Raw genomic sequence first — 25984 nt, 5'->3', positions numbered from 1 at the left:
TATTTATAACTTCCAATATAATTACCCATTGACAATATAATTTTTTTTTCTATATACATTTAATCATACTATAATACATTTTTTATATTAATTTTTAAAATATATTTTTTACTCAATTCTTAAAATATCTTTATCATTGAAAATATTTTCTAATGTTTCACACGACAATATTGCACACAATAAAAAATTTAATATATGATAGAATAAACGTCGAATTTTTAAAATTTGAATAAAAATTAGAGGGTGGTATACATATGGTTGTTAAATACACTATTTGACAAATACACATAGTTGTTATATGAGAGACAATTGATTAATTATATAACAATTATAGAATAAATATAGTCAACAAATACACTATTTGACAAACACTTTTGAATATATATTTTTTATTAGTTGAAATTTATATAAATTCCATCAAATTATGTGGAACTCGTTTAGATTTAATAGATCTATGTAAATTTCAATCACTAAAAAATATATATTCAAAAGTGTTTGTCAAATAGTGTATTTGTTGACTATATTTATTCTATAATTGTTATATAATTAATCAATTGTCTCTCATATAACAACTATAGCATTGTCTCTCATTATAAAAAATTTATATTGCTGACTAATATAATTAACTTTTATAAATGATTATTATTTTTTCAGTGAAAGCTAAATCATTTTATAAGTGAAAATATAATTAAAATAAAACACCTATATGATATATTAGTTTAATGATAAAAATTTAACTTTAAACTTTAAATTACAAAGTTCAAATTTTGCCTAAAATAAGACAATTATAAAAAGATTATTAATAAAATAAAATAAAATAATATAATTATTAATAATAATTTATCTTTCTTTAATTTAGAAAATATATATAATTACAATTACTAAATATATCGATATTTTAATAATTTATGGATCGTATAAAAAATATTTTATATTAAAAAATAGTAAACAGAGTACCAATTAAATCTTAAACAATTTAATGGTATTTAAAAAAAATAAAGCAATAATAAAAGGGAAAAAATTGAATAATTACGGATACGGAAGGAATGAGAAAGGAAAGAAAAAAAGAGAGGTGGTGTGGCTGGAATGGATCCAACAATGATTAAACGAGTGGCCATACCATACATATTCAACATTCACGTTTTTAATACTCTCTTTTTCCTTCTTCTATATATATAACCATCACATACATGGATTCTAAACCCAATCAAATCGATTTCATTCACTCCTCTCTTCTTCTTCTTCATTTTCAGGTTCTCTTTTTTCTCTTATTTATTAATTTATTATTATTCAACCTTCATTTTATAATAATGCATTATTATATTATTATTATCACTACTATCGCTATGTTATAGATCCTTCCCTCCTCCTCATTCTCTTTGTCTGTTTCTTCAATTTCAATATTTACCTCTCAATTTGCTGCGGTCGATTTTTTGTTCATATTTTGTAAAAATTGAATTTTTTTTATTTTATTTTTTTGGAATTAATGCGTTCTCTTGTTTTATTTTATTTCATTTTTATAACCTTATTTAATTCCATGTGCCATTGTGGGGTGTGTCGTATGTGCTTCTTTCTTCTAATTCGTGTCGGTTGGTTTCATTTCATACCCTGCCTCTGTTTCTCTACCCCTTAAAAACTGAAGCTTTAATGTTTTTTTGTTTTTGTTTGTGATGATGTTTTTTGTGATTAATTCTTATCAATTTTATGCTTCTCTTACTGATTCATGTGTTATGCAGAATGGAAAGTTCTGGAACAAACGACTATGGTTCATACACTTACCAAAACCTTGAGAGAGAGCCTTATTGGCCATCAGAAAAGCTAAGAATTTCAATTACTGGTGCTGGTGGTTTTATTGCATCACACATTGCTCGCCGCCTTAAAACCGAGGGGCATTACATTATTGCTTCTGATTGGAAGAAGAATGAACACATGACTGAAGATATGTTTTGTCATGAGTTCCATCTTGTTGATCTAAGGGTCATGGATAACTGTCTCAAAGTTACCAAGGATGTGGATCATGTTTTCAATCTTGCTGCTGATATGGGTGGAATGGGTTTTATCCAATCCAACCACTCGGTTATAATGTATAACAACACAATGATTAGCTTCAACATGATTGAGGCTGCTAGGATTAATGGTGTTAAGAGGTTAGTTATGTTAGATATAGTCACATAAGTTCTTAAGAACAATGAATTTAACATTATTATGCCCTCAATTACTTATTGGTATCACAATCGTTGTTTTATATTTTGTAGGTTTTTCTATGCCTCTAGTGCTTGTATCTATCCTGAGTTTAAACAGTTGGAAACAAATGTGAGCTTGAAGGAGGCTGATGCCTGGCCTGCTGAGGTTTGTTGTTCGTTTTGGTTATGCTGGTCATTCATTTGCTCACTAGGGTTAGGATGAATGCATTTAATTTTATGACATTTTTTTCTAGCCACAAGATGCATATGGGCTTGAGAAGCTTGCAACAGAAGAGTTATGCAAGCATTATAACAAAGATTTTGGAATTGAGTGCCGCATTGGGCGGTTCCATAACATTTATGGCCCTTATGGGACATGGAAAGGTATGCTCATAACTGAATTGCAAATTATTTTGCGTGTCATATTCTAAATCAATAAATTATTTTGTATTTTTTCGCATTCAATAAGTTTGTCTGTCATACAGGTGGAAGGGAGAAGGCTCCTGCTGCTTTTTGTAGAAAGACACTTACTTCCACAGACAAATTTGAGATGTGGGGAGATGGATTACAGACAAGGTCTTTCACCTTCATTGACGAGTGTGTTGAAGGCGTGCTTAGGTATGATCAAGCCGATCTTTTGGTTGTTACAGCTAAATTAATGATTTTTTTTTCCTTGGTTTTACATTTTGGAATTTAAATCGGATTTGTGTTTTTACTAATGATGAAAATGAGCCGGTGGAGAGCATTTGCTGCCATTAATAATTTCTATTCCCAATTACAATTGTAAAATCTCTATATTTATTCTGAAATTGCTAATTCCATAGATGTTAATAATATGAGAATTATCAATTTCCTAATTACTTAAGTAACCTTTTTTGTGAACTCCCATTATTTAAGATTCGGGCTTTTTAAAATAAATAAACGTTATTAGCCTAATCAACATTGAATGGAAGCGATCGAGAATTCAATGCCTCTTGCAAAACTTAAGATCCGCCTATCTGGTTGTATATGTAAGAAAATAAAGTTTGGTGTTTATCAAGCTAAGCATGCGTTAGCTTCCTCTATGTCTGTTTTTGGGCTAGTTCTCATTTCTTTGTAATACTTAGCAGTGTGTTTCTTGTCCACTTTTCCTTTTAGATTGACTAAATCAGACTTCCGCGAGCCAGTGAATATTGGAAGTGATGAAATGGTTAGCATGAATGAGATGGCTGAGATTGTTCTTAGCTTTGAGAACAAGAGCATTCCCATTCAACACATTCCTGGTCCGGAGGGTGTTCGTGGCCGCAATTCAGACAATACACTTATCAAGGAGAAACTTGGCTGGGCTCCAACAATGAAGTTGAAGGTATTGATGTTATTAATTTGGTTAACATTACCTTGTTTCCGCTTTATAAAATTTATTCTGGTTCTGACTTTGGATAATTCAGTTTAAATTGGTTGTATAAAATGAATTGTCCTTTTGTTCCGTCTTATGAGCCCTACCAATTTTGATCATTACTCTTCAAGAAAAGAGTAATGGAATGAGATATACTCCCTGACACTATATTTTCTTTGGATGCATTCTCAAAGTCTTCTGTTTTATCTTCCTTACTTGTTCAATTTTTTAGTTGGTTGTATCTTCTCTCAACCAAGTAATCTGTATAGCCTTGTTGTGTATTTTGTTTCTTCCGTTTCTTGCTTGTTGATCTTATTGCAATCTATTAAGCACAAACACTTTGCCTTTCTTTAGGTGTCAATACACATTTACAATACCAATTTATGTGTCAAACATTTTTTATCCATATGGCCTGTTAAAGAATTCTTATTTTTACCTTGGACTCCTTAGCCACGGCTTTGGGTTGTGACACATAGCTGGCACTCAAATTAGGTCCGATAGATGAAGCAGACTACACTGAAAAATATATAGCCGACTGTATATTAAGTGAGAATGCAAGGAGGTCATTATGCTAACTGTACATGGTTATGCACAAACATATGTGTACATGAATGTGCGTGCTTGTGTAGTATATTCAATGTCCTTGTTAGTGTGTTTGTGTTGTATCTGTTATTTGTGCGTCATTGGTTAATATCAATGGTCCTGTGTGTTTTTCTCATAGCAACTAAATTCTGATATGATAGGATGGGCTGAGAATTACATACTTCTGGATTAAAGAGCAGCTTGAGAAAGAGAAGGCTGGAGGTGTTGATGTTACAGGCTATGGATCATCCAAAGTGGTGCAGACTCAAGCCCCTGTTCAACTAGGTTCACTTCGGGCCGCAGATGGCAATGAATGAAGTGACTAAAGCTTAGCCATTAGTTTTCACATAAATGTTTCAAGTGAAGGGTTAGGTTTTATATTGCTGTTTTTGCAGAGATCTTTGGTTAGAGTTAATAAGCTACATTGAGGTTAATTTTGGAAGTTGTAATGTTGTGTTTTATGTAGCCTGTTTGAGGCAGTACTTGGTGCTTAAGTTGGTTTCACTGCAGTAGGAATTATGATTATGTGTTTTTTATTTAAAGCCTGAATGATTGATAACTTGTTACTTAGCACAAAGTGTTTTCTTCCATTTACGGACCAAGTCTTGAAATCACCGACACAACTGTAGGGCAATGGATTATTATGATTGATGCATGAAAGGTCATAACTGTAGGGCAATGGATTATTATGGATTGATGCATGAAAGGGCAAACGAATGGGGACAGAAAAAGGGTGATTTTATGATTGATGCATGAAAGGTCATAACTGTAGGGCAATGGATTACTGTTTTCTGCTTTGTCGTTGTCTGACTTTTTGACAAAACTCCAAACTTGTGAATAGAATGAAACACAAATGGCCCATATTTGTAGTCGAACGTGGCTGATTTGTGAGGACCAACGTTAGCTGGAGCAGACGTTTGTCTATCTTGAAATTTGCATCATGGTAGCACAACAAGGCTAAAAGACTAAAGTGCTAATCACACGCCGTTAACTTTTAAAGTGAATTACTCGATAGATTTACGGTACATGTGTCAAAGTAAAGTTGTTTGATAATACAAGGTCTTTACAAGATAAAGCTACCAAAAAACTAACACTAGAAAGTGATAGTAAATAGTTACCTTATAAAGAATGTGAATTAATTTTAAGGAAATATTTCATATTCTTTTGACTTTTGAGACTTTTTATTATAAATGGTAAATCACCATTTTAATTTTTAAAATTGTAAAACAATGTCACTTTGATGTAGTATATGAAAGATATAATTTACTCTCATAAAAGTTATTGAAATACAACTTTCTATCAAAATAGTCTATAACAAATATAACATCAAAAGACTAAATTAATTGACATTTTAATAATTTAATGACTAATTTTGATTTTTGACTGAGTCAGAGACCAACATAATAACACTCTACTATACTTTCTGAGACTAAAATAGTGGTTTTATCCTGTTACAAACTCATGACATTTTCTTTTAACTTATAGGTTATAATATATCATTTTTCTCTTATTTTTACCCTCATAGCTATAAATTTAGAAATAGAAAAATCAGTGTTGAATAGATCAGGTCTCAATAGTCCTCAAATTACTCAAAAACAGTAGTAATAGAGAGTAACAATTGGGAGTAAATGGATAGGAAACTATTTTTTTTTAAGAGATAGGAAACTAATTTTATTATGTAGTCAATCAGTCGCAGATGATGGTAAGAATGTTTGACATTTACTCAATACTCAAACACCATGTATCTAGTTGCTGCGTCTATTAACAAAGTCCATGAAATGAAGTAGCAACTCATATTATAATATCATAAGCATACTATTTAAGGTACTATGTATAAGTAAAATTCATTATACAGTATATATACTACTGGTCGGGATGCAAATCTCAAATGCTCTGTAATGATACGAAGTTACAAACATAGAATATGAAATGTATCCCATTAATTCATTGGCCTCAAGCCCTCAAGCAAAGTCCTGATATACAGGATTCAACTCAAGTTGCTCAGCCAATTTCTGTAGGACATCCTTCATAAGTTTTGTCAGCTTTTCTTTATCCAACTCCACACCATCTTTTTCTTTGGCTATATCAGCAAAAACAGTATCATAAAGAAGAACAGCTGCATCGCCAGCTTCAAATAAAGGTAAACCCAACTCCTTAGTGTTTCTCTTGAGGAAGCTCCTTATTATTTCTGTGCTTCCTAAATCATCCTTTGCATCGGATTTTTCCTGGAATGCTTTCTCCACAATTCTGTTTAATTCCTTTTCATTGGCCAATAGCTGCAACATTGTCCACAACATAAATTGATAAATAAGTGTTGGCTGGACCCAAGAGCTCAAGATGTCACAGAAATCACAATTGATAAATGAAGTTATTTTATTAACTTCTAAAATCGTCTCAAACTCTCGATCAATTGCTCGGAAGTGGGAAGGGGTACAAGCTTTGATGACATACTTTTTAGCCATGAACAAAAGAGATGACCGGCATTCATGATTTGCAAAATGTATAAATGCTATGGTAGATATTAAAATACAAGATTGAAACATAATATCTTTTAAATAATTCATGAAAATACCTGTCTTAGCTTAGAGCCATTTATGATTTGGATATTCTGGAAGAAAGCAAAGTTCTTTTTGGAAAGTTCCTCCTCAAGATCTTGCAATACAGACTGCAGAAGCTGAGCAAATTGTGCCTGACCCAATTCTTCTTCTCCATCCACTCCATGTTTCCTCAACAAGTCATCTAGCTGAGGAAATTCTGCTTATTTAGGTTAAAAAGGTCAGTTTTATCAGACCAAGGTAATTGACATGCATAGCAATGACAAATTAAACAAACCCTACTATAAATATCTCAAGGCAATTCAAAGGATCGGCTATATTTTTGGTGTCCTAGTTACAATGTGGCAGTTGCCCTATCCATGATGTGATGGAAATGAAGTGAGAGATCAAAACAATCACTAATGGTAGTCATTGTATGATCTAACATAGTTTTAATTTGTATTCAGGATTTATTCTTTTAGTTTCCTAAAGAAAAGAGTGAGGATAGAACATAGACCTATTGTTCATGACAAGAAAAAGTTCTATGAACAAAACTAACTATACTTTAGACTTTGATATGTCTAAATTAAATTTTTCAATCTCAAGAAGAGGACAGTGCCTAGAGTACATACTAATCAAGATGAAACAGGACTCAGTGAAATGTGATGCTTTACATCTTAGTCCTAAGGGTCATAGAAACACAATATCAATAATAATGAGATGAATAAGCAAAACTGCAGGGCTAGACATGAAACAATTATAAGGTATCCATTGCCGATTCAATTGGAAACAAGAAAACCAAAATGAAGAGAAAAACAAATAAAATCTTCAAACTGAAAAATAAAGTGAACCTGAGAAAGGAGGAACTCCCATGTCAACTCCCATCAGAACAAGAGCATTTCGAATTTCACTCTTGCTGATTTTCCCCTTATCTTCAACATCCAAGTCCGTGAATAAATTTTCCGCTAACATGGCAAAATCATCCTCGTCCTCAAATAACAAACGGAGAGTACTTCCATCCAAGATTGATACAACAAGAGGATTATCTATACATTAAAAAAATTCTAACGTAATTAGTCTTTTTTTTTTCTTGTCAAAATAAGAAGAGATAACTATTTGTTTGAAAAACCATAAAACCCACAGATAAAATATTCCATTAGAAAATTCATTCAAAAGTTCAACCAAGTTACTATGTTGTTTCATATGCTAAAGAAGAGAATAATTAACAGGTGCAATAATTTTAATTTCTACCACAAGGTGAAATCCAAGTCCACCAACTCAAATCATCCATTCAACACGATATTTCAGTCAATTTTGATGAAACAAGGAACACATGAATTTTCTGCTATTTTGTCGGCAATAGTCCTATTTTCTGCTATTTAAAAAAAATATTATTACAAACGATGAGATCAACGCATTCATGGATGAGAATTAGTGAACTAGTGAAGAAAAATAGAAAAATAATTGCAATTGAAACTAAACTAATTAACAAAATAAATCAGACAGAAAATCATAATTATGAATCGCGATTAGTTTAGAGAACGCATATATGAAGCGATCATCTGGTGTAGGGAGTAGATAACTCCCCTGCACGCGCACGTTTACCTAGAAATATTACAATTATAATAATAATGATGCATCACAAGGCATAAGAAAAAGAAAAGAAAAAAAGATAATAGATAATAAACCTTTGAGTTCATCGGCGATGGCGAGGATATAGTGTTTGAGGATTTGAGAAGCCTTTGAAGGAGCGTATTGAGTCTCAGTGGATAAGGAAGCTTCGGGGTTACTACGGAGGCGGTTGAGGGCAGAGGCTTTGAGAGGATCGGGTAATGGAAGACCGAAGAGAGAAAGAGAAGCTTGTGAATGTGCAATGTCGAGTATTTGAGCTCCGGTGAGTGTACGATCGGCGACGAGGAGGGATAGATCGAGTTGTCTTAGGTGAGTTCCGTCAAGTACCTGTAATTGGATAGCTCCGTCTGACATTTTGGGTTTGGAGTCAGGTTACGGTGACGGTAACGACTTTGCTTCGGTTAGGTATTTCTCTTTCTTTGATGGGAGTGGGAGGAGGGAAGAAAGTAAGACTTCAAAGTTATTAATGAATTCAATTCAATGATCTTATTCTTCCCCCTTCCTACGCCTCTCTCTATCTTTCTCTAAACTTTAATCCAAATCTATTGCCCATAAATATTACGCGTTTTCTATTAGATTAAGTATCACTTAAATATTCATTATTATTTTTTATACATTTTAAGGCTAACTTTTCCATTTTGTCAAAAAAGGTAAGTGTTCCATATTCAAAATTATTTCCGCAGAAATACAGTTTTAATCTCTTTTCAATTTTAATTTTAATTTAGTGATGTGATAATTATTTTAGAAATGTGTAGACGGTAATATAAAAAATTATGTTGATGTAAATTTAAATTAAATATTATTACATTAATTATTTTAAATAAATAAATAATTTTTTTAAATTTTCATTATCTTTTTTGAAAAGTTTTTGAGAATTGAAAATTAATATTTTTTTAAATTACTTTTGTTTGTTTAAAATTTACAAAAGAAATCAAAAGTGGGACAAAATTCGTTGCTTTTTCTTTTCAATTTTTTTAATTTAATATATTTTAAAATATTCAATTTCTTTCGTTTTTTTTATTTTGAAAAATACAAATAAAAGGTCACCAAAATTCTTTAGTATAAAAAAAGTAAATTTTTGTAATATTTTTTTATATATTTTTAAAACAAAAGAAAAGTAACTTAAAAAAGCTGTTTTTATTTATTTTCTGAAAATTTTAAACAAAAAAGTAATTAAAAAAAAAAGAGAATAACTTGAATTTTGTCAAATTTTTAAGTATTTTTTAATTTATACTATTAATTTAGATGTTGTAATTTTTTTAACATATTTAACTTTTTGATTTTTAACGAAGTTATATTTGTATTACTATCAATCGATATACTTTTTTTTAATATGAAGGAATGAATATTATTTTTAGGTAAAAAGAAAATAGTATTCCATATGAATTTTTCACTACTAAGGAAACATTGTACTGTAAAAAAAGAAGTGTTAATTTTATAACACCCCATCAAAAATCAACACCTATCTAATACTTTTCTTTCTTTCTATCTCTCTCATCTATCTATCACATTCATCACCTCTTTTATCTTTTAAGTGTAGAATAATATTCATAAATACAAGAAGCATTTTGTTTTGTTTAAAAGAAACGCAGAAGATATTATTATCATACAACAAAAAACTATAATTATTTAAAGAACTCCATGACTCAGAGTTATAAGAACAATATTCATATCCACGAAATCCAACTCAATTTGTTAAATTCATGAGTTATTCGTTCTTTTGACTCCGTTATTTTGAGCCAACATACATAACTTGAATATCGATATCCAATATATTAGATTTAAAGAGTATACAAGAGAGTTATCACTTTAATTTATTTCATAATCGAAGACAATAGAATTACTTGAAATGCTAAACAGTTACAGTTTCAAAGTAGCAATAAAATTACTTGAATAACTCTATAACCCAAAAGCCATAAACACAACATTTTTATACCACAAAATCCAGCTTCTATTGCCAAATTTAAAAAGTTATTTTCAGTTCGCTTTTTCCCTCTTGGACATTGAATCATCGTTATAATATTATAATATCTAACAGTGCGATAGTTTTCCTGGCCATGCTATTGTTAGGCTTAGTAGGAATAAATGATTCCAAAACTATCACCTTTCCATTATCAGGAATAACATCATAGCAATTCTTTAGAAGTTTTAAGTACTATTTATCGCTCCAATCATGAAATATCCACCGTAAAATTTAATTAGCTTAGTTAGTTATATAGAGCTTTAAGAAACTATTTGTTGAACAATATAATTAAACTTTTTTTATACTTATTATTAATGTTTTCTTCGTTCCATAATAACTGAGTCATTGGGTTATTTTAAATATATTAAAAAAAAGTACAATTAAAAATTAAGATGATTATTTATTTTAAAATAATTAGTTTTTACAAATTAAGATGAGGTTTAAGAAACTTCATCTTCTTTAAAATTATATTAGTTTGAATTTGTCAATTTAGTTGAAATTTTTATCTTAAATATGAGTTGAGTTAGAAAACCAGTAGAATATAAGTTATGTTTTAGTCTTTGTCACAATTACAATAAAAATTATAACATCATTCAATCATTAAAATTCATTCAAACAATTGTCAATTATATATCTAGATTAAAAAAAATGTTAGTAATATTCGAACAATAGTTTTTATTATGACCGAAAATTAGGTATAATACGTATTTTCTCACTATTTTATTTTTACATCAATTTCAAGTTTGATTTTGATATTATTTGAATGAGTCTTTTTTCTTTTTAAGTTAAAATAATTACAAATAAAAAATGAGACATAAACAACTACTACTATAAAATAGAAAGAAGAAAAAAATCTTATGAAAAGGAGAACTAACCAGGCATCTAAAAATATTTTATCATTAGTTAATGCTAACAAAGGAGCTAGTGAAAGACCATCAGAATTAGGAGCAAAGAATCTAGCAGCAGGAGCCATGGTGTATAGGATCCAAGTTTTTGTTGATCTTGAACGACAGAACAGTTGAGGAGGTAAGAAGAGAAAGAATTCGATCTAACATTGTAGTAGCTTCTTCTGGATTATTGATAGATATTGTTAAGGGAATTGTAGCTTTTGAAAATCACGCTCATTTCAATCTAAACGGATGTTAACATTATCAGGTTTACTTCCACAAACAAGGTTAGTAAGTTAATTATTATATACTAAAGCTTATTCATATTATTTTTATTTTGTAATAATTCAATATTGATAAGCTTTAGTATAAACTTTTTCAATCTTATATAATGTAAGTATTTATTTTCTAAACTTATTTATAAGCTTATATCTTTTATGGTTATTATAAATAAATAAATAAAATAACTAAAATTTTAGTTGCTATTATAAGTAAAATTAATTATTTTTAAATTATTTAATATTATTATTCTTGATATATTTTTATTCATTTTAAAACATTTAATGTTAATAGTTGAATGTTTGACATTAAAAAGAGACAATTTAGTAAATTTGATTTATATTTTATAAAATATGTAAAAAATTAATTGCACTTAACTATATTTTTTAATACCCTTTAATTTTTTTTTATAATAGTAATTGGATATAGTATGATTCAGTATTCTCAAATAAGCAAACCCTATTAAATTCATCTTATTTTAATGTCATAGTTTTAAAAATGTCTCTTGTTTTAAATAAAATTTTGTTTAATATTTTTGTTTAAAAAACTAAATTGTTTTTAATTAACTATTCAATTTCTCATGACCTTGTTAATTCTCAACAAATCATTTTTAAGATTTTCTTAACGTATATAAAAACCATTTTAATCATTTACTATTTAGAACATTGTTACTTTACACTATAATTCGTCTAAAAATTTAAATTAGTTTCTAACTAATTCAAACGATCGATTAAAAAAAATTAAAATTAAAAAATTTCAAACTTCATGTTCTTCATTTGTTTTTCAACTTCCTTAATCCTAAATTTCTTCCTCCAATTTCTTAAAAGTCCAGATTATCTAAATAAAATCTAATCCCAAAAAACAAACCCTAAAACACATCAAACAATTGGTGTTACTCCCTTCCTTCATGTCGTCAACACTCTCAACCGTGAGACATAGCAAAATCATCAAGTACCAAATTTTTTGACCCTTATAGCAAGATGATAAAAATCTTGGTATACAAAAAATACAACACACAGTAGAAATTGATGAGCAAAAGAACCTGAGAATTAGAGCCAAGCATGAATCGCTTCTCCATTAATTGTTCTTTGGAAGTTTGTGCAGGTGCGCCATTATTGGACAACTCCACAACATCAACATCACACCAAACTCTTGGTCCATGTTTAGAAACTTAATAAATGACTTTAAGTTCATCAAATAGAAATTTGGATTAGGTTTTATTTTAATAATTTGTAATTGGGGGAAGAAATTTAAGATAAGGGAAGATAAAAAATAAAATAAAGAAGTACAGTAACATTAATAGTTTGAGATTTTTTTCAATCTATTGTTATTTTGGTTCTTGTACAGTAACATGTCAAAATAGTTATAACGTTATTGACAAAGAATACTAAAATTATAGTTCTATTTGATTAAGGAAGAAAATAGTGGTTTATACAATTTATTTATATTAATTTATTGATATCAATATGTTAGTACTTTTTTTTTTCTTATAAATTTTCTTTATGAGAGTTAATTTTATTCGAGACGTGTTAGACACTATATGTAGATATCTCTTTTAGTTGAGACTTTCGAACTCAAAGTTCAGTACACTCTTAGAATTTAATCTCTCTCGCCATAATCAACTCCAGTTGATCAATCCCGTTGGTCAACAACTTGTATTCTATAAATAAACTAATTAAACTTTAGTTTTTCTTTTTTAGTTTTATTTTAATTCTTAAATATTTTTTATTTTTTTTATTTTAGTCTCTTAAATATAGTCCTTTAGCCATGTTAGACATTTTTCGTTAAATTTATTGAAAAAACATTAAATAATGTGCGCATATTATTGGTGACTAAGTTATCTTAATTTTTCTTGATATTTTTTATGTTGTTTTTCTTGATTTTTGATGTTTAAAGAAACTCAAAATTAAAATAGAGAAAGATGAATTTTATTGTTCTCTATGTTTTCTTCCTTTATTAATTATTTTAGATTTACTTCTCATATTCAAGGATGTTATGAGTTTGAAAGAAAATATGAATTTATTATTATTATTATTATTATTATTATTATTATTATTATTATTATTATTATTATTATTATTATTATTATTATTATTATTATTATTATTATTATTATTAGTTTGGATGTGAGATGTGATGAGTTTCCAGTAGTGTTGTTGGAATGTTCATAAAAAACAAAGTGGTATTGTTGAGTGTGTACGAATATATGTTGTTTGGTGACTTAGACAATTTAGTGACATGTAACATTAATTTAACGTTTTTCTAAAAAAACTGGCGAATATGATAAAAGTGGACTAACAAAATTTTACTTAATGGACTAAATTAAACATAAACTTTTTAAAGGAGCAAAATGAAATCTGAAAAATAGACAAGGGACAGAAAAAAAGTAATGCAATCAATAATGAATTAATTATAATGAATCTGGAAATGTGAATATATGATATACTTTTCTAGTAGCTATTTAAGATATTTTCATCTCCATTTAAGACTTTTCTAGTAGCGGCGCCAAATGTGTTAGACTAATGCCACAAAATTAAATCATAAATAGTACACTTTTTAAAAAAAAATTAGATGAGTGCATAAATAATTATCTATTTTTATTTAGTTGAGTGCATAAATATTTTTATTTAGCTGAGTGCATAAAAAATTTATTTGAGTGCATAAAAAATTTAAAAAATCTATTTTAATCAAAAGTGCATAAATACTTATCTCTCATATATAAAAATATTATTCTCATTATATATATTGATATATTGGGTGGTGATATATTAATTTGGAGAGTGATTTTTATTACAATGACCATCTTCATAATTCTTTGTAGATATTATATTTAATAATTCAATTATTAAATTAATAATTTTTATTAAATCAATCAAAATTATAAATTTTAAAACTATTTAAAAATTTATAGGATATTTTATCATGTAAGATCATATCAATAAATAATATGTTTTTCAAAAATACAAGTAAAATATTGACTGTAAAATTTTATAGCTACAATTTTTTAATTTTTATAATCTTTTATATTCATGATCGTTAACATAATATACGGTCGTGATATACGATTGAAGTATTTTGTAGTAGAATAAATGATTTAGCGTTTTTTGTTTGAGTAGTTCACCTTCTTATAAAACTTATGGGGTTTAGTCTCCAAGCCTCTGATAACCTTCTATTACGTTCTCTAATAGCTGACCTAGTAAAAGAGACATGCGCTCGACATTGACTCTCAGTTGGTATTAAGATTTTTGGCTACTCAACTTAGTTATTGAGTACATGTCATCTACGACCATAGGCCAAACTATTGGACAATGTTATGATAATTTAGTTACAATTAGAAAAGTTTAATTTGTATGTATTGTATGTATAAAATATTTTATACATTTGACAATTCATAATCAACCATGTAAATGACTTTACATGTAATTATAAAAAAAGTTAAACATTAATGATAACGATTATGATTGATTAACAATGTAAAAACTCTTTATGAATATAAAATAAATTCGAATTAAAAAGTGTTATTGAAAATATCAAAGTGATATAAATAATGTAAAATGATAATATAATACATTTTAAATGTTATATATAATGTTGTTATAGTAAATGTCACAAAATTTATAAATAGATATATTTTTTAAATGTTAATAATAATACTAAAAAGTGTTAAAAAAAAACATTTTAGTAATATAGACTTCATCTAACATTGGTTAAAATGTATTTAGTAATATTTTTCTTGATTTAGCTACGTAACATAAGCTTTATCTGACCTTCGTTAAAATGTTACAAAATCTAAAATATACTATAGTGTGATTTCATACCATTTGAAGCTCGTCTAATGATCTAGACTCGTGAATCGATGAAAAATCTTGAGTATCATAAATCTTATTGCGCTTAACGTTCACAAATTTAGCAGTCTCACTATTCATGGCAAAAGCGTCTTCTCCATGTATTGCCTTGTCACCCATTAGCAACACATCATTGTTAATCCTAAGTGGTACCATAACCCCCACAACTAGACAAATCAAACTAGTCATAAGAACGTTGAAGCAAATCACAAAAACTATAGCCTCAATTTGGACCGCCATTTGTTTCAAACCCGCACGAGTTGCACCTTTATTTTGTAGGCCATAAGCGAGGCCAACGTAATTTTCCCAATTGGGCACCATGTAGAAAAGACGACAAAGTTTAGGCACGGCAAAGAAGCCGGTGAGAATGCCGCCGAGAGCACCGGCTACGGCATGGGTGTGGAATACCGACATGGGGTCGTCAATTTTGTTTAAGAAATTAATCTTGTTATGAAGTACCATCATTGTGTACCATGGAATACTTCCTGAGATCAAACCCATCAACATTGCTGCCCATCCTTGCACAACTCCTATTCAATTCATCACAAATGTTAATTGCTACTGGACCAATTTTTTAATAAAAGTATTACACTGTTAATATAAAATTTTAACAAATACGCATTTGATTGATTAGTATCGGGATAATGTGACACGTGTGTACCTGCGGCAGGTGTGATGCAAACGAGTCCGGTGATCATGCCCTGAACAGCGCCAAACACGGTAGGCTTGCCGAAATAGAAGGTATCAAGTAGGACCCATACGATGATGCTAGCAGCAGTACACACGTGTGTGTTTAGAATAGCAAGAGATGCAATTGTACTAGCCATAAATGGACCTCCACCGTTGAATCCACTCCAACCCATCCAAAGCAATCCTGCGCCCGCAAGCATCATTATCATGTTGTTTGCTGCTTCCGGAAATATTTCTCTGTCCTTCTCTGATCGAGGACCCACCTACACCATCACATACGAAAAATTGAAAACTTGAAATGCAAAGGATATAATATAAAGATAACAAATTAACCGACCCAATAAGCTGCAGTGAAACCAGCAACTCCAGCAGAGAGGTGAATAACATACCCCCCAGCAAAATCAATAACACCGCGTTTCGCTAACCACCCATCAGGGCACCAAATACTAAAAGCAGTTACACTATATGAAAATGTTACCCAAAGTGGCACAAATAGCATCCACGCCTTAATATTCATTCTCCCAAGTAAAGCACCCGCTATTAAAATCAAAGTAATCCCAGCAAACACACCTTGATAAAATACCATTGTAGCATTGGGAAAATTCCCTAAAAAAGCTTTCCCCAATAAAAACTTTTCGTCCAATGCTACCCCTGGTTTTCCCAAGAAAAATACCATTTTATCCCCGAATGACATGTGGAAGGCCCATGAAACCCAACAAAGGAGAACGGCCGCAAAAGCATAAAAGGCCATGAAAGCAGAGTTAATGGCCCATGTTTTCTTTACAAGGCTTCCGTATAGAATGACAAGCCCAGGAATGCTTTGAAGCCCAACCATTGTTGCTGCTGTTAACTGCCATGCGTTGTCCCCTTTGTTCATCCATTCCGGGCTTGACTCATCCGCCAGCAGATTCGAAGGTAGCTCCATCCTATATATGTTACCTTAAAATAAATAATTAATTATTAATGTGTTCAATTGTTTGATGTCATAAGCAGTACTTCACTTTCGATACAGATTCACTAGGTTAATTGGATTTAAGGATGGACAATGGAGCTATATATATATGTGATTATATATTTTTATTTACTTACTAATGAGAGAAATGAGAATGAATTGATTAAGTTTAAGAGAGATTGTTTTTTACTTGGTAACAGGACATGCAATTTGTCGTTTCTATATTGTTGGAGGCCGGCTTAGTTGGCATTTGGCCACAGAACATTGAATAACATTAATTATGAATTTTCTTCATTCACGTTGCTTTTAAAACCGGATTTACAAGAACTCTCCACTCAAACGGTTAAAAATTTGATGAATCCAACGTTTGGATACAATACCACTCCCGCTTTCGTTCATTCAATTTCAAGGATTAAATACATACATATATCCTATTAAACTCTAATGGTTACTGATTTAGTCGTTTAAATTTACAAATACACTTAAATTAAAAATTATTTATTTTAAAATTGATCTATGTAATGAGTCGAATATATTTAATTTTAGTCTCTCAAAATAAGAACTAAAATGAATTTATGTGACCGATTTCATTATGAACTAATTTTACAAAGGTTAAACCATGTCTAAGATTAAAAAAAAAAGTTGTATATTTCCCACCTAAAAATAAAATAAAAAGTTTTAAAAGAGATTAAAAGTAATAAAAAAAAGTATATTTTCATGGAGTAGAACCATATTTAAACCTAAAATTATTGATCATAAAATTAAATATGCTAATTAAAATACACCCATTCATTTTTTAAAAATATCTGTACATATTTTCATTTATAGAATAGAATAATATATTATTAATCATCTGAAAATATTTAATGTATATACCTAAGATTGATTTCAAAATTATCTTTAGCTATAGAGCCTATGAAAAATTAAAATATCTTTTGAAAGACTGAAATGTAATTAATTAATGATAAAAAAAAATATGAATGAATATATCGAGATTGGGGTATTATAATTTTTTTAATATTTGAAAAGATATTTAAGAGACACGATAATCAAATAAATGTGTTTCTTTGAACAAATTCATCAATGACACACATTTGCCTTTTACTTTGTGTATAATTAGTATAATGTACTATTAGTTTTATTCACAATTGCATCTTGAAATATTAAATAGACACACTAATAATAAAATACATTCAGTTTTAACCAATTTATCAATAATAAATATATTATATTTATTTTCACTGCTATCTAAAAAATATTCAAGACGATTATTAATAATCAAATATTCACTCACTTTTAATTAATTATGTGAATGGTCACCTTTTAAAAAATTAATGATGACAAAAATATTTGTCATTTTCCTCACACATATTGTTAAAAATCATACTAATAATGAAAAAAACACTCACAACATTCCTTTTCCTTCTTGCCCTTCCACCTGTCATTGCCTCCCTTTCTTGAGTTGAGCTTATAGGGTTTGATCTGTGGATCTCTCTCGACATTCCTTTCCACTACTCTTTATGCTTCTAACCAGATTTCAAGTAAAGAAGCTCCATTTCCCCACATGTTTATATATATATATCCTTATTCAGTAGATCTTGAAGACAAAACTCAAAGTCTAATCTTTCAAGGTCCCCAACAAATAATCTTCTATAGAGACAGAAAACTCATGACTACTAAAGAGCCTAAGCTGCACTATATATGTTTTTTTTTTTTATAAAAAAAAAAACTTACGAATGTAAATATAAATTAAAGCATAGATAATAAAGTAAAAAGAGTGTGAACTTGTGCGTCCGTTTGAAAATGAAGAAAAATATTGAATTTAAATTAAAATAAATTAGTAGAAAAGATGCAGCAAATAAAGGAAAAGTGAAATCAAACCTTTAAAAAATGAGTTGTTGAATTAGTTGAGATGGTTGGAGTCAACAGGTGAAGCTCCGACATGATCTGTTATTGCCTTGGCACCGCCATACAGAAATTGAAGAAGCAAAGCTAGGTAAGCTCAGATCATGCTGGCAGCTTCAACTGCTGTTGTTGCACCATTATTCATTCTAACTTTTTAATCTTAATTACATTAGCTACCTAGCTTTCAACCATCTCTCTATTTAACCACCGCGTTTTGCTGCCATCTCTTTTGTCTCATCTAATCTACTTATATCTCTCTTCTCTCTCTCTCTTTCTTTCTTTCAAAAAGCATCATCTACTACTTAATTATATTAATCTTGTCGAAATTAAACCGAACCCTACGTGAGTTGGTTCATTAACGATTGATTCAACTGTAGTTTAATATAGTTTAGTCTAATTCAATATTTTTTTTTAGAAATATTATTTTAATATATATTTAATAATTGTCTGATTTAATCGTGGTTGAACCGATGAAATTATAATCTATAATGTTTATGTTATTTTTGCAAATTAATGTTAAATCCAAGGAGATGTAGTTAATTAATTGATTTGTCTAAGTCAGAAAAATTAAGAAATTGTATCATTTAGTAATTTATTAGATAAGTTTTTTAGTATAATATCACTATGTTGATCCTTGTAAATAAAACATTTAAAATTCTAACACAATGGCGTGTTTGTTTTTTTGTGATTTTTGTCCGCATGTGATTTGGAAATATTTCAAACGGAATACCAAACATGCTATTAAGATCTCTGTCCTCCAACTCGACTCGTTTGGAGTGTTTCTTGAAAATAAAATTGCATCAAAGAGATATAATTTGTATATTTCGACGAAGAAATTTGGAAAAAATTGATCATTAATCACGCACTTTGGTCATTTGATGACTTTACAACCGATTGATATATTAATACATTTTAAATTTGAATTATGAACTAAACGTCTATCAATATCTAATATTAAACCTTTGAAAAAATATGGGTACAAGTATATGCAAAAATAATTTAAAATTAAATGATTAGATGTTACCCATTAAAATATCAAGATACCTGCATTGTAAATTATAAATCATATAGAAAGCATAGAAGTTGAAAAGTAAAACAATGAGAGAGATGCATGCATGTGGTCCTATAGTAGAAACGAATTAAAAAACATCATGCGGTCACACCACCACATGCAGCTAGACACACTCTAGTGAGAGTTACTATATATCCCAAGATACTTTTAAAAACTTTATTATGCTTTAATTACTTTCTCTTTCTTGCATTGTCTATGTTGCATCTAAGGTAGGCATCAATTGGAATGAACCAAACAAAGTATATGAACAATGAGTACTTAGGGGACCATGTGCATCTTTCAATTTGCAGTTTTGCACGGGTCCATCAAATCGTGTTGCATACGGTTTGCACAAAATACTAAATTAATCGGGAAATCTTTAATATCAAAATTAAAGTGGATCATCTCCACTTACTCTCTTTCTATAAATTTTCACTTCTCTATCTTTTTCGTTAACTCTTTCTCTTCAATATTATTTTAAAAAATGACGAGAGATAGAGAAGTTAAGAGAGTGTAGAGAGAAACATTTAAACACAACAAATTTTCAAATACAGTGGAGAGGTTGTAAAAGTTTTGAAGAGATAAAATTAAAGGCGTGATAAATCGTTTTATTTTCGTTTCTTTAGAGAAGACAAATCTAAACAAATCAAACCAAACTAATGAACAAGTGATTTAATTCAATTATCTTATTGCTTTGTTGGCCAACAATCCACCAACCCTATGGCTCATCAGACAAAAGTAGTGAATCAAATGTGAGTTGAAATTTTTAAAAATTAATACATTTATTTTTTTTAAATATTATATTTTTTTATATTATTAAACTAAATATATTAATTAAAACGAAAAAAATAATATATAATTATAAAAAATAATTAAATACAGTATTTTTTTAAGATAAAATTTTGATATAGTGCGAATGAAATAGTGGTTTTGGTTGGAATAACTTCATGTCGGGTGATATTCACAAAAGTGGCTAAACCTTCGAAAGTAATGGTTTGGTTTTTCTAACACATGATATGCGTGCGATGATGTTTTTCTTAAAAAAACGAATGACCTTTTTCTTCTTTCAACAATTCTCCAAAAATTCAGTTTTATTCTTATCATCTTCGTCTCCTTTTATTAAAAAATTTTAGACCAACTATTTATTTCACACAACTACAAAATTTTCATAGTGGACATTTTGTTTTAAAAAAAATTAATATCAAAAATTTAAATTTTTTATTATATAAAAAAGAAAAAGAAAAAAGATTTACATATCAGAAATTTTAAAATTTCTGATATGTAAAATAAATTGAGGAAAAATTTCATATCAAAAGTTTCAAAAAGCTAAATTTATGATATATAAAAAAATTAAGAAGAAAAAATATTCACACTAAAAATTTCAAAAACTTAATTTTCAGTTTGTAAAAAAATTGAGAAAAAATTTTGTATAGAGAAATTTTGAAAATTCGAAATTTCTGATGTGCAAAACAAAAAATTTGTATACCAAAAATTTTGAAAACAAAATTTTTTATATGTAAAAATATATAAATATGAGATAGTCAATAGATTGATTTTATTTAAATTTTTTGTATTTTCTCTAAAAATATTTTTAAAAGTTCTTATCAAAAATGATAAAATGAAAGAGTAAGAGTTAAAATGTCAGATATGAAATCCAATTCTCTCAAATTGATCATGAGAATTGTACTGTGCATCCCCCAATTTTAAATTGAAAAACTTTATGTTTCTGAATTTTATATTTCAAAACTTTCAGATTGTTAGAAAGTTTCAAAGGTTTCTGCATTATGAAACTTTCGAAAGTTTCAAAATTTTGAGAAAAAATGAACTTCGAAAGTTTCACGTTTATGAAAACTTTCGAAATTTAGAAAATTAATATTTAGAAAATTTCAAAGTTTCAAAATTTATGTTACTTTTGAATTTCGAAAGTTTCAAAGGTTCAAATGTTTGCAAATGTGATTCGGACAATTCAAACTTTCGAATAAAATAGATGAAAAAAAAAAAAAGAGAATTTTTTTGGAGTTTTTACTAATAATATTATGGGTAATCTGGTATTTTCTATGATGATGGAAGGTGGGAGGTACAAGTGAAAGGGTGCACAGTGCAAAACCCATTGATCATACACAAAAGGCCCAAGGTCCAACAAACCACAAGAGGCACTCAGCCCACAAGGCCGAAACCAAGCCAGAAAATCACACATCTCCTTAAGACTTGAGGGGTGTAAAAGAGTTAGGTTATTAATAAACTATTCAGAGTCTATTAGTTAGATGTTAAATCACACCCAGGTGACTTATAAAATAAATAAGACCAAACTTAAAATTTTTATTTAAAGAGTCAAACTTAAACTTTATATATTGATAAATACCTCAAATATATATACAACTATACAAAATTGAAAAATCAATTGATAATTTATAACAAATAACTTATTATAACTGAAAATTTTAATTCATTTAATATAAAATAATTGTTGTAAATATAAAATGACACAAAATACTATATCATTATATTATTTTACAACTAATATATAAATGGATGAGTCCACGACGTTAAAAAATATAAACAAATTTGTTATTTACGAACCTTATTTTACTATCTACATCTATTTATCATTTTATTGTTATTCTTAGCCATTTAAAATTCACATATTACAAAATCACCGTAACTAATCTATCATAATTATAATCACTTAAAATTTGCGTGACTCACTCATGACTTACACCTCATTAGTCATCTCTTTACACTACGGCTAAAGTAACCTACAAATTTATGTTTATTCTTAAGTTTTTAAATTCGTATATTTTTTTAAAATATGAAAATTTTAGGTGAAGTGAGTTAGGAATGTTATTCCACCTTTCCAAGCCAATCCGAACGATGAAAAGAAAACACAGTGACATGCTGAGTGATGAAACCAGCCTCCCCGGTGACACACTCAGTGACGATATCATACCACAAATTCAATAAGGCATAAAGCGTGGCAGCTATGAATATAACTAAGCGTATCTATCTATATATATAGTAATATATATATAGGAATTGAGATCAATTTGCAAGCAATTTGGACAAAGAGAAACCAAAATGGCCTCAACGCAAACTCATCATCTTATTCCTCATGTCAAACTTGGAACCCAAGGGTTTCAGGTTTCAAAATTGGGATTTGGGTGTATGGGTCTAAGTGGTGCCTACAATGATCCTCTTCCTCAACAAGATGGCATTTCCGTAATTAACTATGCATTCAGTAAAGGAATCACTTTTTTTGACACCGCTGATGTTTATGGAGACAATGGTGCTAATGAAATTTTGCTTGGAAAGGTACCAATTACTATTACTAATCACCTTCTATTTTCTCTTCATTGTCTAAATATAAAACCTTTTTAGTAAATCACGGGAATTAAGAAAGTTTGCTGTAATATTAAACTTGTTCACAATTAATATAGTTTTTTAGGTTTATCATTCCGGATAGATAATTAGTTAATGTTTTCATTACAATATTTATTACAAATTGCAAAAAAAAAGATGTATTATAATTAGGGATATGCTGATTTGGGTTGGTTATGATTTGATTTTGTGGACTAGGCTTTAAAAAAACTACCTAGAGAAAAGATTCAAGTGGCTACAAAATTTGGTTTATCAAGAAGAGGTGTTTCTGGTAATTCGATCGTCAAGGGTAGTGTTGTCGTCAAGGGTTCACCGGATTATGTGCGCTCATGTTGCGAAGCTAGCTTGAAACGTCTTGATGTTGAATACATTGATCTCTATTATCAGCACAGAGTGGACACATCTGTCCCTATTGAGGATACAGTTAAGGATTTCTTCCTCATGAAGAAACTTGCATTCGATTTTTGTATAGTAGTACATTGCATACATTGTAATTGTTACTGATATGTTGACTTTAGTTGGCTTATTTCACTAGATGCATTGTTAACAAGTTTGTTATGTTACAGGTAGGTGAACTTAAGAAACTTGTGGAAGAAGGAAAAGTCAGGTATATTGGGCTATCTGAAGCTAGCCCAGATACTATAAGGAGAGCGCATGCCGTTCATCCAATCACAGCTGTACAAATAGAGTGGTCTCTCTGGACTCGTGACATTGAGGAAGAGATAGTTCCTCTTTGCAGGTTTGTTCGAGTTCCTATAATTTGAACAACTTTTCTTTATAGTTACTTTACTCGAAAAGAGGGTTAAAACCTAAGAAGCTAGTTACTTGTGGTGGCATGCTTGTGTTAAATGTGACTTTACTTATTTAAAGCTTTTGTTGATACAGAGAGCTTGGTATTGGAATTGTACCATATAGTCCTCTTGGTCGTGGTTTTTTCGGTGGCAAAGGAGTTCTGGAAAATGTGGCGGCAGTTAGCGGCCTGGTATAGTATTTTAGCACTTAAATTAAATGTGTGTTTTTGCCGCATGCCATGAAATTATTAGGAGGATGTGCCAAATTATGTAATAGCATTAATCAAATCTTAATCATGAATTAAATCTCGGTTAGTTTGTCGTCTTTTTTTGTAAAATATATGTATCTGTCCATTCCATTGCAAAAATTTGTTTTTCAAACTAGTGTAATGATACATTGGATACCATCCTTTTCTGTTTTTCTCACATGAGTGATGTTTGAACTTATAAGTCTTCTTTAGAAGTAAGACTTTGTTTTGTATACAATTTAGTTTTCTGATGCTTATTTCGCTTATCAGACTGCTCATCCTCGCTTTCAAGCCGAGAACTTGGAAAAAAACAAGAGCATATATGATCGAATTGAAAGTCTAGCCAAGAAGCATGAGAGCACTCCTGCTCAGTTAGCATTAGCATGGGTACTCCATCAAGGCCAAGATGTTGTGCCTATTCCTGGTGAGTGACAAAATATGTATTTGGTTTAGAAAATAATATATTTTAAAATATCTTTAATACTAGGGACTTGCTAGTTGCTACTCTGAGCTGATATGCAACCTGTATCAGAAATATGGTTTTTCTGCTTATTTGTTAATCTTAACAAACTATTATGCACAGTAAATTTCTACAATTGTGTTTGTGCACTAATCAAATATGCAAAAAAGTTTATATGCTTTTGTCTGCGGCGTATAGGCTTTATGGCAATGCATTTCATATATTAAGTGTGTCATCTGATGTACTAAGGTTGCTGGTGCTGGCTGAAGGTTCTTCTAAATTATCAAGTGCTCATAATGCAATTATATAACTCATGCACATGCTGCTTGCTGCTAAGATTGCATATGTTTTATATTTTTTGCTGTTTTGAATTGTAAATGTATAATTATTTCTAATGATTTATTTGGATGTCAGGAACAACGAAAATTAAGAATCTGGATCAAAACCTTGGTGCTTTAGCAGTGAAACTATCTGAAGAGGATCTGAGAGAAATTTCTGCAGCTGTAGATGATGTAGCAGGTAGTAGACACTACAATGGACTAGATCACTTGTCGTGGTCCTCGTGGAAATCTGCTAATACACCTCCTAAAGACTCAAGGGTCTCAACCTAAAATATAAATCCCATTTAGTTGGAGAATGTACCGAGTCATGAATAAAGCGCAACAAGGTCGTTTGAAGATCTTGTTGCCTATAATGATAAAACTTGAATATGAATTACATTGTTGATAGTATCTTTTACATCTTTCAAACAACTATAAAGTCAGTTATGTTCGGAGACAAGCTAATCGTGTTGTTCACTCTCTTGCGAGGGTGTCGCCTTCTTTTGCTAGTCCCCAAGTTTTTTATTATATGGCTTCTTGTATTTCACACATTATTATTAATAAATGAGTTAAGTGTTCTTCCCAAAAAAAAAAATGTTGATTGATAATATAGTCCATGTTGAAAGTTGGCTTGCTAAATATTTGGTTGGTTAAAAAGTATCATATCTATATTTGTACTTGACTCAATTATGACTTGCCTCGGTATTTAGGTGTTTACATTTGTTCTTCTGTTTTGGTTCAATAAACAATAAGGGATTAGAATCAAATTCTCGTAGGATTCAATGTTGGATGAATATGAATAAAACGTCCATACAAGCAATTGATAAGCAAATTATTAGTTATTACATATACTTGATTTTCCAGCAACAAATAATTCAGAGTAGATTACACACCTCTCCTATAAGGGATATT

The 25984-nt window shown here is 29.5% G+C and overlaps 4 protein-coding genes across 5 annotated transcripts; 2 read left to right on the top strand and 2 right to left on the bottom strand.

The window, feature by feature from the left end:
- Nucleotides 1-1112: 1112 nt before the first annotated feature.
- On the top strand, nucleotides 1113-4676 carry LOC101501356 (GDP-mannose 3,5-epimerase 2). Of its 2 annotated transcripts, none has more exons than XM_004494640.4 (7): nucleotides 1113-1253; nucleotides 1737-2147; nucleotides 2256-2349; nucleotides 2438-2567; nucleotides 2669-2801; nucleotides 3321-3528; nucleotides 4302-4676. In XM_004494640.4, the coding sequence occupies exons 2-7, from the start codon at nucleotides 1738-1740 to the stop codon at nucleotides 4455-4457; spliced, it is 1131 nt and encodes a 376-aa protein (XP_004494697.1). In that variant the 5' UTR covers nucleotides 1113-1253; nucleotide 1737; the 3' UTR covers nucleotides 4458-4676. The 2 variants fall into 2 exon arrangements, with proteins under 2 accessions (XP_004494697.1, XP_004494698.1); XM_004494641.4 differs by lacking the exon at nucleotides 1113-1253 and adding an exon at nucleotides 1555-1589.
- A 1238-nt stretch (nucleotides 4677-5914) lies between these two features.
- LOC101501040 (uncharacterized) lies at nucleotides 5915-8869 on the bottom strand. Its single transcript, XM_004494638.4, has 4 exons — nucleotides 8363-8869; nucleotides 7526-7720; nucleotides 6713-6894; nucleotides 5915-6416 (listed from the first exon to the last, which is right to left on the bottom strand). Exons 1-4 carry the CDS (start codon nucleotides 8658-8660, stop codon nucleotides 6102-6104), a joined length of 990 nt encoding a protein of 329 aa, XP_004494695.1. The 5' UTR covers nucleotides 8661-8869; the 3' UTR covers nucleotides 5915-6101.
- Nucleotides 8870-15133: 6264 nt separating this feature from the next.
- On the bottom strand, nucleotides 15134-19204 carry LOC101500731 (ammonium transporter 2 member 4). Its single transcript, XM_027332482.2, has 4 exons — nucleotides 18332-19204; nucleotides 16308-16909; nucleotides 15942-16233; nucleotides 15134-15810 (listed from the first exon to the last, which is right to left on the bottom strand). The coding sequence occupies exons 2-4, from the start codon at nucleotides 16893-16895 to the stop codon at nucleotides 15248-15250; spliced, it is 1443 nt and encodes a 480-aa protein (XP_027188283.1). The 5' UTR covers nucleotides 16896-16909; nucleotides 18332-19204; the 3' UTR covers nucleotides 15134-15247.
- Nucleotides 19205-22698: 3494 nt separating this feature from the next.
- On the top strand, nucleotides 22699-25667 carry LOC101500420 (probable aldo-keto reductase 1). The gene is made up of 6 exons (XM_004494636.4): nucleotides 22699-23187; nucleotides 23452-23676; nucleotides 23820-23992; nucleotides 24139-24235; nucleotides 24563-24716; nucleotides 25167-25667. Exons 1-6 carry the CDS (start codon nucleotides 22954-22956, stop codon nucleotides 25361-25363), a joined length of 1080 nt encoding a protein of 359 aa, XP_004494693.1. The 5' UTR covers nucleotides 22699-22953; the 3' UTR covers nucleotides 25364-25667.
- Nucleotides 25668-25984: the final 317 nt, after the last annotated feature.

This window comes from Cicer arietinum, chromosome 3, assembly GCF_000331145.2.
Source record: "Cicer arietinum cultivar CDC Frontier isolate Library 1 chromosome 3, Cicar.CDCFrontier_v2.0, whole genome shotgun sequence".
In the NCBI taxonomy this organism is placed as follows: domain Eukaryota; kingdom Viridiplantae; phylum Streptophyta; class Magnoliopsida; order Fabales; family Fabaceae; genus Cicer; species Cicer arietinum.
Note: the sequence above shows the minus strand (reverse complement) of the source record. Positions and strands in the feature narration are given on the sequence as shown.